The sequence below is a fragment of the Scyliorhinus torazame genome, chromosome 9, assembly GCF_047496885.1.
Source record: "Scyliorhinus torazame isolate Kashiwa2021f chromosome 9, sScyTor2.1, whole genome shotgun sequence".
Classification (NCBI taxonomy): domain Eukaryota; kingdom Metazoa; phylum Chordata; class Chondrichthyes; order Carcharhiniformes; family Scyliorhinidae; genus Scyliorhinus; species Scyliorhinus torazame.
Window position 1 is genome coordinate 59,829,171 of NC_092715.1, and position 18,513 is coordinate 59,847,683.

General features: G+C 48.8%; 1 protein-coding gene across 1 annotated transcript in view; it reads right to left on the bottom strand.

The window, feature by feature from the left end:
* LOC140429234 (uncharacterized) overlaps positions 1-18,513 on the bottom strand; it is a 188,588-nt gene that overhangs the window by 99,940 nt on the left and 70,135 nt on the right. The window contains exons 3-4 of the mRNA XM_072515986.1: positions 9,401-9,496; positions 5,860-6,090 (exon numbers count right to left, since the gene is read on the bottom strand). Of these exons, the coding sequence (XP_072372087.1) occupies positions 5,860-6,090; positions 9,401-9,496 (327 nt within the window). The remainder of the gene's footprint in view (positions 1-5,859; positions 6,091-9,400; positions 9,497-18,513) is intronic.

An 18,513-nucleotide genomic window follows, 5' to 3' on the forward strand; every position in this document is an offset into this window, starting at 1 on the left:
GAATTCTTTGAGGAGGTAACTAAGTGTGTAGATGAAGGTAGAGCAGTTGATGTCATATACATGGATTTCAGTAAGGCATTTGATCAGGTTCCCCATGGTCGGCTTATGAAGAAAGTAAGGAGGTGTGGGATAGAGGGAAATTTGGCTAATTGGATAAGTAACTGGCTATCACATAGAAGACAGAGGGTGGTGGTGTATGGAAAATTTTCAGACTGCAAACCAGTTACCAGCGGTGTACCACAGAGATCAGTGCTGGGTCCTCTGCTATTTGTGATTTTTATAAATGACTTGGAGGAGGGGGCTGAAGGGTGGGTCAGTAAATTTGCTGATGATACCAAGATTGGTGGAGCAGTGGATGAGGTGGAGGGCTGTTGTAGGCTGCAAAGAGGCATTGATAGGATGCAGAGCTGGGCTGAAAAATGGCGGATGGAGTTTAACCCTGATAAGTGCAAGGTGATTCATTTTGATAGAACAAATTTGAATGCGGATTACAGGGTCAACGGCAGGGTTCTGAGGAATGTGGAGGAACAGAGAGATCTTGGGGTTCATGTCCACAGATCTCGGAACGTTGCCACTCAAGTGGATAAAGCCGTGAAGAAGGCCTATAGTGTGTTAGCGTTTATTAACAGGGGGCTTGAGTTTAAGAGCCGTGGGGTTATGCTGCAACTATTGGGCAGCACGGTAGCATTGTGGATAGCACAAATGCTTCACAGCTCCAGGATCCCAGGTTCGATTCCGGCTTGGGTCACTGTCTGTGCGGAGTCTGCACATCCTCCCCGTGTGTGCGGGGGTTTCCTCCGGGTGCTCCGGTTTCCTCCCACAGTCCAAAGATGTGCGGGTTAGGTGGATTGGCCATGCTAAATTGCCCATAGTGTCCAAAATTGCCCTTAGTGTATGGTGGGGTTACTGGGTTATGGGGATGGGGTGGAGGTGTGGACCTTGGGTAGGGTGCTCTTTCCAAGAGCCGGTGCAGACTCGATGGGCCGAATGGCCTCCTTCTGCACTGTAAATTCTATGATAATCTATGATAATCTATGAACTGTACAGGACCCTGGTGAGACATTTGGAGTATTGTGTGCAGTTCTGGTCACCTCATTATAGGAAGGATGTGGAAGCATTGGAAAGGGTGCAAAGGAGATTTACCAGGATGCTGCCTGGATTGGAGGGTAGGTCTTATGAGGAAAGGTTGAGGGAGCTAGGGCTTTTCTCATTGGAGCGAAGGAGGATGAGAGGCGACTTAATAGAGCTTTATAAGATGATGAGGGGGATAGATAGAGTGGACGTTCAGAGACTACTTCCTCGGGTGGATGTAGCTGTTACAAAGGGGCATAACTATAAGGTTCGGGGTGGGAGATATGGGAGGGATGTCAGAGGTAGGTTCTTTACTCAGGGAGTGGTTAGAGTGTGGAATGGACTGCCTGCTGTGATAGTGGAGTCAGACACTTTAGGAACTTTCAAGCGGTTATTGGATAGGCACATGGAGCACACCAGAATGACAGGGAGTGGGATAGCTTGATCTTGGTTTTGGACAAAGCTCGGCGCAACATCGAGGGCCGAAGGGCCTGTTCTGTGCTGTACTGTTCTATGTTATAGGAAGTCGACGAACTTTGGGCTTCTGAGAGGGACGCTGGGGTGGTCCGCTCTCCCCCTTGTTGGCCATTGAGCCACAAGTGGAATCCATTAGATCAGATCCTCCATTATCGGGATTAGAGTGTGCGGTAGAACAGCACAAGATCAGGCTTTATGCAGATGACGTGCTGCTGTTTGTGTTGAACCCTGGTCACCGCCATGAGTGGAGTGATAGATAGATTTAGTACTTTCTCTGGTTATGTGATCAACCTTCCTGTGTCCGAGGCTATGTGAGTGTTTGAGGGGTAAGCCACGTCCTGTTGCTAACTTCCCCTTTAGGTGGTTCCGCCGGGATATAAAACCTGGGAGTTTCAATTACCCCCTCATTTAGAAGTTGTATGGGGCCAACTTTCCACAGCTGATTGTGACCATAAGGTGGGACCTTGCTCGGTGGTCAGCTCTACTGAATTCTTGGTTAGGCAGCCCTAATTAAAATTAATGAGTTGCTCAGATTGTTGGGCCCCTGCAGCTGCTGCCCATATTGTTATCGGCTAGAGTCATTAAGGAAATTAACGGAATGATTAGTACATTCATCTGGAACAAAAATAAATTTCGCCTCAAATTTGTTAAGCTTCAATTACCAGGAGCTCAGGGAGGGTTGGGTCTCCTAAATATCAGGCTACATCAACTGGCCTCTCATCTAAGATTCCACCAGAATTTATTGGGGAGGGTCTTCCCAGACGTCCGCGGGTCGACTTCCTGATCCCGCCTAAAAAACTAATTTTAAAAAAAAAGAAAAATTCTCAGCTCCTGCTGAAATTGACTAACCAGCCAGCTCCACTCCCGCCGAAATCGACTGGCCTGCCCCTGCAAAGAGAAGTGCTTTTAAAGGTTGACTTACCTCCCAGCAACCTCCTTCCGCAATGCTCCCGCTGAAACTGACTAACCAGCTGCTCTCACGCCGCCGAAATCGACTGGCCTGCCCCTGCAAAGAGAAGTGCTTTTAAAGGTTGACTTACCTCCCAGCAACCTCCTTCCGCAATGCTCCCGCTGAAACTGACTAACCAGCTGCTCTCACGCCGCCGAAATCGACTGGCCTGCCCCTGCAAAGAGAAGTGCTTTTAAAGGTTGACTTACCTCCCAGCAACCTCCTTCCGCAATGCTCCCGCTGAAACTGACTAACCAGCTGCTCTCACGCCGCCGAAATCGACTGGCCTGCCCCTGCAAAGAGAAGTGCTTTTAAAGGTTGACTTACCTCCCAGCAACCTCCTTCCGCAATGCTCCCGCTGAAACTGACTAACCAGCTGCTCTCACGCCGCCGAAATCGACTGGCCTGCCCCTGCAAAGAGAAGTGCTTTTAAAGGTTGACTTACCTCCCAGCAACCTCCTTCCGCAATGCTCCCGCTGAAACTGACTAACCAGCCAGCTCCACTCCCGCCGAAATCGACTGGCCTGCCCCTGCAAAGAGAAGTGCTTTTAAAGGTTGACTTACCTCCCAGCAACCTCCTTCCGCAATGCTCCCGCTGAAACTGACTAACCAGCTGCTCTCACGCCGCCGAAATCGACTGGATTAGATTAGGAAGGATCCTGCATTACCACATTGAATGCCTTGCAGTCATGGGAAAAAGACTTAGCAATCAATACTAATGAGGAGACACGGGGTAACGTATGGGACTATGTAAGTAAAATTTTGGTTTGTAATAAAATGGACGAGACCGTCTTCCTATTGCGCCTAGTCTTAGATACAGCGTCGATTCTGCTGTATCCCTAAAGTGCCTAAAGTCCCTGGTAGTCAAGGGGGCCTATATGAATTGTGTATGGGCCTGTACCAAGATTGGTCAGGTGTTTCGGAGAGGATTTTTGAGAGTCTAATCCTGTGTTCCTGATACTGGGTTTCCCAGATGAGAGAGCCATCGATTCTAATGAAAAAAGGCTACACAATATCCTGACTGCTGCTCATAAGAATATCCTATGCTTGTGGATTAGTGACAAATATCCTTCTATCCAAAACTGACATAGGCTGATTATGGAATGCATCCCCACACAATTCTTGACATCTGTACTCCGTTCTAAATCTGATGCATTCCGTAAAGTATGGGAACCCCATCTTAAATTCATAGGCTCCACTTTGGCTGACTTGCTCCTGTAGGGCTTTCCATGAGCTAACTCAATCCAATTCAATCAAATTCATTTAATGTTTTCTTAATCGTAGAATCCTAGAATTTACAGTGCAGAAGGAGGCCATTCGGCCCATTGAGTCTGCACCGGCCCTGGAAAGAGCACCCTACCTAAGCCCACACTTCCTTCCTATCCCCGTAACCCCACCTAAGCTTTTAGTTTGGACACTAAGAGCAATTTAGAATAGTCAATCCACCGAACCTGCACATCTTTGGACTGTGGGAGGAAACCGGAGCACCCGGAGGAAACCCACGCAGACACGGGGAGAATGTGCAGACTCTGCACAGACAGTGACCCAAGCACAAATCGAACCTGGGACCCTGGTGCTGTGAAGCAACAGTGCTAACCACTGTGCTACCGTGCCAGCCTGAATCACAATACTTTAGGGTGTGCAACCTGAATTGTTATCCTTCTGTATTCATATGATATTGCCCTCTTTCCCAACTCACTGTGTTAATCTATTGTTGGATTGATCCGGCATTTATTCTAGAGGCTCTGGGTCCTCAAGTGCCCTGTTCCGAATTTATTCCATACTGTATGGTGTGTATTTTTCTGGCAATAACTCTTGCTCTGTCTTGTACCCATTTTGTACCAATTTTCGTGTTACTTATTGTTAAAAAAAACCTAATGAAAAATATATTTTTTAAAATGTGATATATAAATGAAAGACTTTTGCTTTTACACAACACACTGAGAGGGGGATATTGGCACCATCGCCTAGTAAAGAGCGGCACATCTAAAAAGCATGGAGGCAACATAGGTCCAGCTTTAAGAAGCTGACTGTAGGTTCAAGTAGGTTCAATGGAGCTGAACAAATCAACATTAAATACAATATATGCCAAGAAATGCCTGCAAACAGACACTACAGCTACTGGCAGCAGATCCTTCCTGTTGAAGCTCACGGATAAACAAATGAGGAGACCTTTCCCACACAGAGCCTGTATGACACGCACTAGGTGTCATGTAATGTGGGAATTGGCTCCCAATATGCATCAGCATTACAGGCGTCAACGGTTACTTTCAGGCTCTATATATTCTTGTGAAGATAGCTACAAGAGGCCTTTAGGCACGTTATTTCAATATTAAAATAGTAATGTAGGAAATGTCAAATTGGCAATGGAGGATAATGTTATATCAGAGGCTACAGTCAGAATTGACAGTGAATAAATTTAAGTTGTCTGAAGGCATACAAATAGAGATAGGGATATTTGACGGAAGTTTATGGTCAAGCACCTCGTCCGAGCATTGAATCTGACCGGTTCAAGTTGGATCCCACCCAGACACTGTGCCTCAGCTGCTTTGCTCATCTGCAATAGTGATAGAGAAGGCAGTGCCAGGCACATCAGGTAAAGATCAAATAAAGCCATGGTCTACCTGCTGAACAGTGAACTGGGCTAGATCAGCAAAGTTGGTTAAAATCAACAACTTAATTAAAATGCAAAATGCGCTGAGTTTATAATGGTGACTTTAATCAATAAATTGCTGTTCATACTTAAGTACACATTTTACTTGCATGACTGATTGGAGGGGGTGGACAATAATGATATACATGTTGCTACTTTTCATAAATATTAATGAATGATAAATTCTAATTTCCTGGTGCATGCAATCATGTAACAACAACAATTAATAAGTAGATATAAATCTGTTGGCAATTAGTATACATCAGGACTAATGTGAAGTCAAGGCAGAATAAATTATGGCAATCTTTAAACCATCTCCCGCTTTACTTTTTTCAGCACTGAGTTTTATTCACAGCAAACAACATATTTCTAATAGTGGGCGGTCCCCCAGCCGCATGTTTCTCGGCCATTTGTTGGCGGCGGGATTCTATATTCCCTCTGCCTGAAGGTGGGGTTTTCCATTGTAACCCCCGGGAAACCGCGGGCGAGGGTGCACTGCCGGCAGGAAAGTGAATCGCAACGACCAGAGAATTCCAGCTATTGTCTTCGAATATTATTGGGGCATCTATCTCATGCTTTGTGAGAGAAAAATTCAAAATTTATAGCTCTGCACAATTTGATTTCTTAAAGGTTAAATATGAAGCTCCCTCATCTTGGTCCTGTATAATATTATTGTATTAGCAATATGAAGAAGTATCTGTAAACATACCTTTAGGAATGTTATGTCATCGAGCTGGAAACACGTCTTCGCCTTCTCAACAGCTTCCTTTGCAGAATCAATACCACATCGATAATGTGCCATCTGGTCATACAAATGCTCCAGTTTCATTTTCTTCTCCTCTTCCAGGACCTGTGACATTTCTGTGTACTGTGACAGCAGCAACTTCATTACTTCCTCATGCTCCTCCTCAAGACATCTTTCTTCCTTGGTACAGTTCTCCTGTTATTGCCAGAGAAATAATCATTAATGAAATTGTCCCAAGTTCCTTCCTTGCCTAGAATGATGTTTGTTGCTTATTCAATGTAGTGTGCCTCACCATGCCACCCAAAATTTCCCAAAGAATCAGCAAGTACATATTCAATTATTGTATCAAGATGAGTTTGTCAACTTCAGTTAAAAAGAAAGGAAGAGAGAAGAAATTAAATAGATTTAAACTGGACAATTTCAGCCTTGTGTATACAATGAAGGGTTATCTACTTAAAGGTTCCACAGGAAGAGAAAAACCTGGGATTCCCAGTTGGCAAAACAAAAGGTCTACAGCCAATCTTGAGATACAGGTAAAGCAAACTCCTGTATCAGATGAAGTTAAAAGGATGATGCATGGCTTAGAGAAGGCCGCATCTAGAACACTAGCTTGGATCTTGCAGTCAGCAGCAAAATAACAGTGCTTCACCACTGATCGGAAAGAGAAGGATGCACAAGGATCTTAGGGTCCAGCAATCTCTGGGCTGTGTATTTCCCCTTCCCTAAAATCAGGTTGACTTTGGTGCCAGTTCAAGGAGATCTCCAGGCATCCAATAGAACTGATCAAGGAGGGTAAGCACAAAGAAGAGTTCTCACATACAGCAAACCAGGAAGTAGAATGCACTGAATTTCTAGCTTCTAATTGAAATTTTGCAAAATGAAATGAATATTTGGGACATATACATGGGATTAATGTAGAAACTGAAATGGTAATTTATCATAATCGAGAAATGTGGGGCAGGATTCTCCAATCCCGCGGCCAAGTTCCGACGCTGGCGTGAAAAGCGGCGCAAGCCACTCCGGTGTCAACGCGCCTCAACTGGCAGGTATCCACCCCTTCCTAGGGGGCTAGTACGGCGCCGGAGTGGTGTCGTCAGCTCTGGCGCCCAAAGCCGGCGCGTCACAGCCAACGTGGGTTCGCGCACGCTGCCATGACCAGCGCGGGTTCGCGCATGCGCGTGGGTTCCCGTCTCGACGCCGGCCCCCGGGCAATATGGCGGAGGAACATAGGCCCCCACGGAACTAGCCCGCCTGCCGATCGGTAGGCTCCGATCGTGGGCCAGGCCACCATGGAGGTCCCCCCCACCCCCCCCCGGCATTGGATCCCCCCGCCAGGACGGCCCCCGCAGGCAGAACACAGAGGTCCCGCCAGGTGGGCCATACGTAACCAAGCCGGTGGGACTCGGCCCGTCGAATCACCGGGGGATCGCGCTTTCAACGGCCCCCGACCAGCGCGGCGGCGATCCCGCGGGCGAGCCAGAGTTGGTGTGGCACAATTCTCACGCCCCCCCCCCCCCCCCCCCCCCCCGCCGCCGATTCTCCAACCCGTTGCAGGGTCGGAGAATGCCGGCCGTGATATTCCCCAAATTTTAAATTAGTATTCTAGGGTTACTTAGGGTGAGCATTGTGAACATTTGAACTATTATGAACTTAGTGCATCATTAAAAATCCAATAACACCTCATTCAACAAGGTATGACTTTTTCAATGGATTTTACAGCAAGGTTAATTGGGAAAAAGAGCAAATTCTGGTCAGCTCAGTGATTTTTTTTTTACTTGATTGGTGTCTAAAGGGGGACGTCACCATTGCTCCCGATGGGGAAGTGCAGAATCGCTGACTGCAACTTGTGGATTTCCACGGTTAAGTGCGCATTTGCGACCTCAGAAGTTGCTGTCAGTTTCAAAGGAGTGACAATGGCAAACCTGGGAGTTTCTCGGTCATTACTTTTGCAAATTCTGGGTCATTGTGTCAATTTTGATCCCTCCACATAGCAGGGGAAATGGAGATGTTGAAGATTATTCAGAAGAAGGCAACAGGAATTGGGTGTGGTATTAGTCAGTAAATAGGGATATAATTAGGGGGCAGCCACATAAAATACGAGGAGATTGGTTAAATGCCACGAGGCTCTGCTTTTCAAATAGAGTCACTGACGTCTAGAGTAAGTTACTAAGCTTGCAGTGATTATACATTCATGTTGGTCAAATGTTTTGAAGCCAAGAGCATCACTCTTTTAAATACTAGATGATGATTTGCTACAATTATTGACAGTTTATATTGGACAGTTACTGCAACCCCCCCCCCCCCCGAGGCTTGCTTGACCGCCTTCAGAGGAGGTGGACAAATTTCCCAATTTATGTTCCTAAATTATCTCTTTCCCCCCCTCTAATGGAAGATTGTGTGGCTGGACGTGGAGGGAGGGCAGTTGGGGCATTGATGATGTATGTAGTGAGTGGGATAAGTTTGTCTTTTTCTGACCTTTTTAATATGTTTATGTTTGGTAAATGCTTAATTGTCAACTGCACTCAATTTGCACTGCAGTCTCCTAACACAGTCTTCCCGGCTAATTAACATTTAGTACAGAAAATTGGTGCCTCAAGATGATCACCATGGCTTGCAATTTTTTTTTTTCAAATTTAGAGTACCCAATTCTTTTTTTCCCAATTAACGAGCCATTTATCGTGGCCAATCCACCTATCCTTGCACATCTTTTAGGGTTATCGTGGTGAGATCCACGCAGACACAGGGAGAGAATGTGCAAACTCCACACGGACAGTGACCCGGGGCCATGATATAACCCGGATCCCCGGCACCATGCAGCCCCCTACCATGGCCTGTAAACTAAAGTTCCACTTGATGTCTATTGCTCAATCTTTTCATTGGTCACCCTGAATTTTTCAACCATCCTGTGTGCAGTACAGTGCAGCAGACAAACCTCACTGCACTAGACCATATGTGAAAACATCATGCTCTTACCCACAAACAGCCACCAGCACCAATAATAGGTTTCTTAACAATGTTCCAATGAGAGCTTTGAAGGATTAATTTGAGAAAACAATTTTTTAAACATGAGATTTAAAGCTAATGTGTGTATTAAACATATCATAAAATATAGGTGCAGATGAAAATGAGGAGCACTGATAGGAAATTGGTTGCTGACAGGGAAGAATTTGGATCCAACAGATTTGTAGAATGGGCAAAATGGTAAGTGTAATGTCATGAGTGGGAGAATACATTTAATGGAAAGATGATGTGAATGAACAATGAGGGCTCAGAGTTCAAATATGTAGCTCCCTAAATTGTGGATAAAGCCACAAAAAGTAATAGTATTTGCGTTTTTTATGAGTAAAGAAGCAAATGATTAATTAATATCAACTATTGTTTTGTTAAGGTACTATAGCTGTCCCATTGCAGAAGAGGCATTAATGTGCAATTTTATGTTATCCAGTATTATATAGTTACTGAATTCACAATGGAAAATGTTGCCATTGTGTGCATAATAACTCACCTCAACAACATTGAAAATATCTTCTAGTTCAGTCACAAATTCTTCCGTTCTGTTTGCCCTTTCTTCCGCTGCTTCCACACACTCGTCCAACTTTTCCTGTTAAGGAAAGCATTTAAAAATCCAAGACAATTGCAAAATTAATTTTAAAAATTTAAATATCTCTAATGCAACGGTGAACAATTTATGTCATCATTTTCCAGTCAGAAATCAGTCACTTGTTGATTTGCAAAGACATTTTCTCTCAGATTTAGTGGGGAAGAATTTCATTTCCTGCTGCAATCCTGTAGGCTTATGTTTGAGAAGGAATGAGACAAATACATAAATGTATCTGTGGTGCTGTTTGTGATTCTTGTTCTCAGGATGTTATAATGTTCACAAAGACCACAAGAAGCCATGTTAATAAACAAAGCTAACATTTATTTGCACTACTTAAATTAAGCTCACCCACCTACTCCTAAAGTAAACAATAATCTAATCTACACTCAACTACACTAGTCTCAACACTAATACTGTACTGAACTCTCTATCACTGCTCTCTCTAGCTCTCCTCTCCAGCTCTCTCCCAGCGGTCTCTGAGTCAGTGCTTTATATAGGCCTACATCTAGCTCCATCTAGTGGTTAATTATGGTATGACATTAACCCTTTGTCATCTGTACATTTCCTATAACGTCACAGTATCCTTGTATGGATATACTGAATGTGTGAAAGGTTTGATTAAGCTATACGCTAAGCTCGAAAATTTATCACCTTCAAGTTCCCAATACATAGTTGCCCTTGTGTGGTTTAAGTGCTACCCGTCTGAGTACTTAATACATTATGAACATTAACTTTAATGTTTAAGAATTTCATTAATTAGAGGAGTGGATAGGATATCTCATTACAAATAAATATTATCCTCCAACTGGTGGGGGAAAAAAAAGTTGGATTCTGACACCAGAGGAAGTCATAGGAAATGGGTTGAGTGTCATGCCGAGAGTCAGAGGAGCATGTTGGTCCTCAATATTGATCTTAGCAATAAGATAGGATAAAAAGGTGTCACTGGACTAGTAATCCAGAGGACCAGGCTAATGCTTGGTTCAAATCCTGCCCAGGCAGCTGGAAGAATTTAAGTACAGTTAATAAAATCTGGAACGTAACGGTCTTTTTTCTTTTTAAAATAAATTTTAAAGTATCCAATTTTTTTTTCTTCCAATTAGGGGGCAATTTAGCGTGGCCAATCCACCTGCCCTGCACACTTTTGGGTTGTAAGGGTGAAAGCGAGACACGTGGAATGTAAAGCCAGCTTCAGTAACGGTGATCATCATTGATTGTCCTAAGGACCCTCCTGGTTCACTACTATCCTTTAGGGAAGGAAATCTGCCGCCCTTACCTGGTCACACCTGCATGTGACTCCAGACCCACAGCAATGTGGTTGACTCAGAGCGGCCATCTGAAATGGCCTAGCAATTCCTGCACTCAGATCAAGGACAAATGCTGGCCTTGCCAATGATGCCCACATCCAGTGAGAGAATAAATGGAAAGCCTTTTGCAGACACCTATCAGAGCCAGTGGTATTATTTGCAAAAGCAGAACTCCATGGAACTCCGGGGTTCTGAAGAAGAATCATATTGGACTCGAAACATTAACTCTGTTTCTCGCTCCTCAGATACTGCCAGACCGGCTATGTCTTTTCAGCACTTTTCTGTGTTTATTTCAGATTTCCGGCCGGCAGCTGCGGCATTTTGCTTTCATTTCAGTGCATAATTCTCGTGATCCTGGAAATGTTAAATTAAGGTTGAAAATTTAGAAAACGCTCAGGCGGTCAGGCAGCATCTTTGGAGGGAAACAGAGTTATTCCAGGTCAATGATCTTCCATTTCAAAACTCAATGATGAACATTCACTGAAAATTAACCAAGTTTCTGTCTCCATTAATGCTGCCTGGCCTGTTGAGAGTTTCCCAGCATTTGCTGTGTATTCACTTCCCTTGTTCCAGCATCCAAGCACGGAAACAATTACACTTTAGGCAGCAGAGGCCTGTAGCGTCAACATTCTACTCTCCATCTCCAACTCAAATCGACCTAAAACGCAACGGATTTGAAAGTTTCCCTCTCAAGTTACATTAAAAACTCACAAAATATTTAGTGGGATAAAGTAAAATAAAATCATATAAGATTTTAAATGGCTCACAGAGGTAAACACAACACCGGCCTAAAACTAACATCCCAGCAAGTGGAAACATTTTATTTTTCAGTGCTGTTCATCAGCGTTTAGCATTTAGCAATAATTTTGGTTGGTGCTTTAACAGACCTTAAATAATGGAAAAGTAATGTCATAGACTTTGTTTCCTGTGGGAGAGATCTTCTTCGACTTTAAAAAAAAGCTGTTGATCAAATAAATATTTTATTCATATTCATTTCTGGTATGCAGATTATGCAACTGTAAAATACAAGATATTCACTCCATCAAGAATGCTGCATTATCTAAAGAAATTGGCTGTAAGTATGCCCCCATCAATTACAGGCCAGTCGGTTTAACATCAGTGGTGTCTATCTAACTTGGAGTTTTTTGAGGGGGTAAAGGAAAGGGTGTGTAATAATTCCAGTAGAGGCCAGGCTAACACAAAGCTCAGGTCTATTCCTTAAACAAAAAGAACCCGCAGCCATGGTGTACAATGCTCGTGTCCCAGCCTGGGATCATCGGGAACACCGGTCCGGGTCTGGGTTACACACTTTAAAGTCCCGCCAGTGAGTGCCTATTGGGCGAGCCTCCATCCGATCAATACGGGAACCATACTCCACGAACCCCACAGGAATACCAATCGACAATACCCCGTAGTCTTCATGGGCATTATTAAGCCCTCCCCTCTCAAGTCACTTTCATCCCCGATGCTCCCACGGTGATGAGGTCTCTTCCGCCACAGCCCACAGCAGATGAGCCAGATCGGGTGTGTAAAACAGAGGTCGACCTTCGCTTCCGCAAAGAGCGTCTGACGCAGATTCTTCAGCAGTACCGGCCACCAGGGGAAAACCTGGGGCTGAATTCTCCATTCCTGAGACTACGGGCTGGATTCTTCGATTCTGCGGCTATGTCCGCAGGACCCGTCTGGTCTTACGACCAAAAGGTTGGCGCTGCCCCCGCACCAATCCTCCGCCCGGTAGGGGACTAGCAGCCATGCCACCTAAAGCTCCCGGCTTTACCTGCGGCTATGGCCGCAGAATGGCTGGGTCCATGGCCGTGCATGCGCACTGCAGTGGCCTGCGGCAGCCGCGCCGTATGGCATGCCGCTGGACTCACATGGACCCGGCCTGCCAAAAACTACCCCCTGTAACTCTCTTGCCAGCCCCGGAACACCCTCCACCAGTCCCCCCAGCCCCCGCTGAAACCCCCCTCCTGTCAGCAGAAATGCTCATTATTTTTTAGATAATGCAGCATCCCCCTGATAGTGGCGGCGCTGGACACAGTCCAGTGGTATTCGCGTGGTATCCGAAAGTTGTGAGGACACATGTCCCACGTCGCCGGGGACTCTGCCCATCGGGGGTGGAGCAGCGAGGAGGGCCTCAGGTGACGTCTTTGAAGAGTACGCGTTTTTGAGGGGGCGGATCATTGGAAAAATGGCGCCACCCCGATTCCAGCATAAAAATAGATTCTCCGGCCGATCGCTGAACGAGATTTCGGCGTCAGTGATCGGAGAATCCAGCCCTACATGCTGACATCAACGGAGCTTGTGTGGTCTTTCAAGACCAAAAGATCAACGTGAAACCCTTCACTGATTCCGGGACCGGCGAGGGGATAGTGTCGGCACGGACTGGAACTTCCGCCGCCCGCGTCGAGAACGGCCAGAGAGTAGCCGTGTCCCAGGCCGTGCATGCGGTCGTGACGCACAAGGCATCGGTCGTGCGTGAACCCAACTCGCTATCCACGACCACACAGCCCACGCCTTGGCCACCCCCCCTACCAGTCCCTCCAGCCCTCGCAGAAATCCACCCGGCCAGCGGCACGGCTCCCAGAGGAGTGTGGCGGCGCTGGACACTGACCGCGGCCGGCACGCCGGGTCCTAACCGCTGGGACCACACAGGGCTGGCGCAATCGGGAACTCGGCCCATCGAGGGCAGAGCATCGCAGGTGGGCCGGCTGATGATGCTCCAACGCCTTCAAGTCAAAATGATGCAGGGCAGCACAGTGGCGCAGTGGGTTAGCCCTGTGGCCTCACGACGGCGAGGTCTCAGGTTCAATCCCGGCTCTGGGTCACTGTCCATGTGAAGTTTGTACATTCCCGCCGTGTTTGCGTGGGTTTCGCCCCCAAACCCCAAATAATGTGCAGGCTAGGTGGATTTGCCACGCTAAATTGCCCTTTAATTGGAAAAAATTAATTGGGTACTCTAGGGCGGGATTCTCGGACCCCCCGCCGGGTCGGAGAATCGCCGGGGGCTGGCGTGAATCCCGCCCCCGCCGGTTGCCGAATTCTCCGGCACCGGTTGGCGGGCCCCCCCTGGCGATTCTCTGGCCCGGATGGGCTGAAGTCCCGCTGCTGGAATGCCTGTCCCGCCAGCGTGGATTTAACCACCTCTCTTACCGGCGGGACAAGGCCGCGGGCGGGCTCCGGGGTCCTGGGGGGGGGCGCGGGGCGATCTGGCCCTGGGGGGTGCCCCCACGGTGGCCTGGCCCGCGATCGGGGCCCACCGATCTGCGGGCGGGCTTGTGCCGTGGGGGCACTCTTTTCCTTCCGCCTTCACCATGGTCTTCACTATGGCGGAGGCGGAAGAGACCCCCTCCACTGCGCATGCGCGGGGATGCCGTGAGCGGCCACTGACGCTCCCGCACATGCGCCGCCCGGCAAAGTCAGTTTCGCGCCAGCTGGCGGGGCACCAAAGGCCTTTCCCGCCAGCTGGCGGGGCGGAAATCAGTCCGCCGCGGGCCTAGCCCCTCAAGGTTAGGGCTCGGCCGCTCAAGATGCGGAGGATTCCGTACCTTTGGGGCGGCGCGAAACCGGACTGATTCGCGCCGTTTTTGGCGCCGGTCGGCGGACATCGCGCCGATTGCGGAGAATTCCGCCCCTAAATTTTTTTTAAAATCACGATTGTGCCAGTTTGGAGGTGGTGGAGCATGGCGGACCGGCATCAAACCGGCGCCGGACCCAATTCGGCGTGGATATCCATTCTCCGCTCGATCGCTGATTACAATTTCGCCGTCAGGCTATGGAGAATCTGATTCCTCGACTCCCATTCAGAACATGAGTCTTCATCTTCACTCTGGTGATATGCCTCTGCATATAGTTAGTAATGCGACCTCCAACCAGCTGCTGGTGATAGAGATCTATCATGTGACTCAATACACCTAGCAATTGGTAGTAAGATGTACAAGAAGACAGTCGCACTTAGGGTAGCGCCAGGAGAATTCACTGAATTAATTTAGCAGCCATCGTCTGTACTGTAGTTCCTTAGTTATCTTTTCCATGTGTTTGTTAACAAATCATCTTTACAGTTAAACACGATATGTTCTGTGTACACTATTACAACGGTTACATCACAGAACACAACATTCGCTATTGTGGGAGACAGGCAAAGGGTCACCGTCGGCTGCAGCCCTGTGGCAGGGACGCCCACAACTGGGGTCAGATTTGTGGGCTGTGATCTACCGGCCTCTTTGTGCTCGACTCTGGATGCAACAAGGCCTCTGACGAGAATTAACAGTCTCGCCATGCCTCACACGAGCTAACGAGATCTCGCGAGGCGTCCTGATCTGGATCCCGCCCATTGAGGCCGGGATCCAGACTTGCATATTCAAGTGTGCAGTGGCTCCCTTGAATATGCCATAACTGGAGTTACCCGAGGTGCCTCGGAGACACTGAGCAAGTGTTGTTTAGCAATGATCTCCACCAATGTGGACCAGGCATACCAACACTTGGGGGCGGGAGGGGGGGGTCTCTCGGCAGGGTGGTGCCCTAGCACCCCTGATGCCAGCCTGGCACTATGGCCCTGCCAGCCTGGCAGTGCCACCTTGGTGCTGGCAGGAATGGCACCAGGCTAGCAGTGCCAAGGTGCCTGGGCGGCTTCTTGCCTGCGCCAGGGATCAGGCCTAGGGGGTTCTCTGCCCTTATGAGGAAGGGTGTGGGGGGCTCAAGGTTCCCCTCATTGGTATTTTGGCATGTTGGGGAGTTCCGGAGGCCGCGGTGGGGGGATTTAAGAGATCAGGCACCATTTGTAATCCTGCATTGGCGAGCGGAGCTCATTAGTGCAGGAACTGGGACTAAGTGCGGCTTCGACAGGGCATTCCTCACCAAGGCCCCGAAATGAAGCTGAGTCCCGTTTAATAGCCGGGTCGCCGTCCACACTGGCAGCACTGGGAAACACCTGGCTAAATGCACTCGACACAGGATTCTGTTTAATTTCTGTTAAATCATGCCGGAGCTTTTAGTGGGAAAAGGCTCCCTACTGGTCCAGGTGCTTCCTTGCTTGGACCATCACTTCCTCGGAGGCGGGCTGACTTTTTCTAGGTACTGGGCTGGAGTCCTCGCCGAAGTTCAGCATGTGGACAGCATCCCCAGTCTTGAACATTTTCTCAGGTCCCATAGCATCATGATTCCTTTTTTGATTCTCATGTTTGGACTCCACCCGCTCCGCCAAATTTGGAAACAGCCCTTTCAACTAGATGCCAAGTTGTCACCCATCAATTGCTCAGCCAGGCGACTCCTGTCGTGGTATGGGGTGTGGTTCTGTAATCGAACAGAAAGCGTGCCAACCTCGCCTTCATGAATTCGGCCAGCTGCTTCTTCATTCCGTTTTTGAAGGTCAGCACTGTTCGCTCTCCTAGTCCATTGGCCAATGGGGGATATGGCGCCATCCTAATATGTTTGGTGCCATTTGATTTCAAAAAAGCCTGGAACCCCCCCCACTAGTGAAGGCTGTACCATTGTGCTGAGTTTCTCAGTCGGAGGGTGGGAAGTTGTAGAGGACATGTGGTACGGGCGGCATGGTAGCACAGTGGTTAGCACTGTTGCTTCACAGCGCCAGGGACCAGGGTTTGATTCCTGCTTGGGTCACTGTCTGTGCGAATCTGCACATTCTCCCAGTGTCTGCGTGGGTTTCCTCCGAGTGCTCCGGTTTCCTCCCGGAAGTCCCAAAAGATGTGCCGTTAGGTGAATTGGACATTCTGAATTCTCCCTCTGTGTACCCGAACAGGCGCCGGAATGTGGCGACTAGGGGATTTTCACAGTAACTTCGTTGTCGTGTTAATGTAAGATTATAATAAAGATTATTATTAGAATCTTTAAATAATAAAGATTATTATTATACTTCCATCAATCTCGACAGGGCATCCACTAAGATTAAGAACATAGAACTTAAAAGTGGACTTGCGAAATCTACATGTACCTGCACCTATGGTCTTCCTGGTCACTCCCAAAGGTGTAAGGAGGCCGAAGGGGAGCTTCTGGTTCTCTTGGCATAAAGGTTACCAGGTCCACAATATCCATGTTGAGCTGGGCCACCAAATGCAGCTCCTCGTGAGCATCTTCGTTTTGGAAACCCCAGAATGTTTGTTACAATTCCATTAAGATTGGGCTTGGCCTGGATAGGGAACATCTACCCGAGACCCCCAGGGGTTATACCGTTCTTAACACTCTGGGCGTGATCACTGGCCATGTTGCGCTCGAGCGCAGTGTGGCCGGTGAATGCCGGGAGAGCCCTCTCAAGGACTTCCTGGAGGTTTTCAGGCCTCTCACGTCCCGGAGTTTCGGAGTCAGGGGGCGGAACCAAGCGGCGCACGCCAAACCTGGTTGTAAACTAGCTTTGCCGAACTTACCCTGTATCCACCGGCATCACGGGATCCACCGGCCTCCCCAGTGAGGCTGCAAACGTGGACCAGGCGGAACGGCACGCAGCGGGTCTCCCAGGCCATCAGAGACTCCTGGGTGGTCAGGGTCAGTGCAGGGTGGCCCCTGGCCCTCCCCCTGGAATGTGGGCACCTTGGCACTGCCACCCTGACACTTCCAAGCTGGCTGGAGCACTGCCCGGGTATCAAGGTGGCATTGCAAGGGTGGCACTGCCATGGGTCAGGGGCTGAGGGGCGCCATGGCCATGAAAGGAACGTGGAGTAGGGGGAGGTTTGAAGGGTGGGAGTGTGCAGGGCAGGTAAGTAGGGGCCTCGGGAAGGTTGGGGGTGGTGACACGTGCGAGTCCTGGAATGGAGGGGGTCCTGTAAGGGTGCATGGGGGGGTGGGGGCTGAAGAGAGGGGCCCCCAGGGATGGCATCACTTGGGGGGGGGGGGGGTAGTGTCCATGTGTGTGGGGGGTGACATTGCCCTTCCATGGGTAGGGGGGGGGGGGGGGGGTGGGAGGGACCCACAAGCACACCAAAGAGATCAGGGCACCCTTTCAAAATGGTGGTCCAATCTCAGAGTTCAGCTCCCAGTGCTGAAAAATATTTTAGGGTTGCGATTCTCCGGAAAGTTTTCCAAGTGTTGCAGTGAGTGGGAATTGCCGTGGGCTTCCTGATGCTTGGCTCAGCAAGGCCGACAACGCTATTCAACATTAATTGGTGCACTTAGCAAGGCTTCATGGGCTTCTCGCCGCCAATGAAGGCTAGCCAGCTCATTCACCGGCACCACGCTCGCCAGCCCCCCGTTAACAAAGTTGAGCAGCACTTAAGCTGCATTTGCTCAGCCAACCCCAGCTAGTTCGCAACAATGGTGCCGAGGAGACTAGCCCCAAGATTCGGGGATGCTGACCTGGGGAGGCTGCTAGACACAGTGGAGACCAGAAGGGATGTCCTGTTCCCCCAAGGGTCCAGGAGGGTGAGCCATAGGGCAGCCAGTGCCGCCTGGGATGAAGTGACGGCGGCTGCGAGCTCGGAGGAGTGTGACCAGGAGGACTGGCCTCCAATGCAGGAAGAAGGTCAATGACCTACACCTGGCAGCACGAGTGAGCAGACTCCCCTCCACCTCGCCACCACGGGAGCGTAAACCCCTCTCCGCCTTCAAACCCCCCCAACCCCTCCTTCACCCCCTCTGCCTTCAAACCCCCAACCCCTCCTCCACCTTCAACCCTCCCAACCCCTCCTTCACCCCCCACCCCCCCCCCCCCCCACCCTCCCACCACTGTAAACAACATGTGTAGCTAAGGATGCCCCCTCTCTG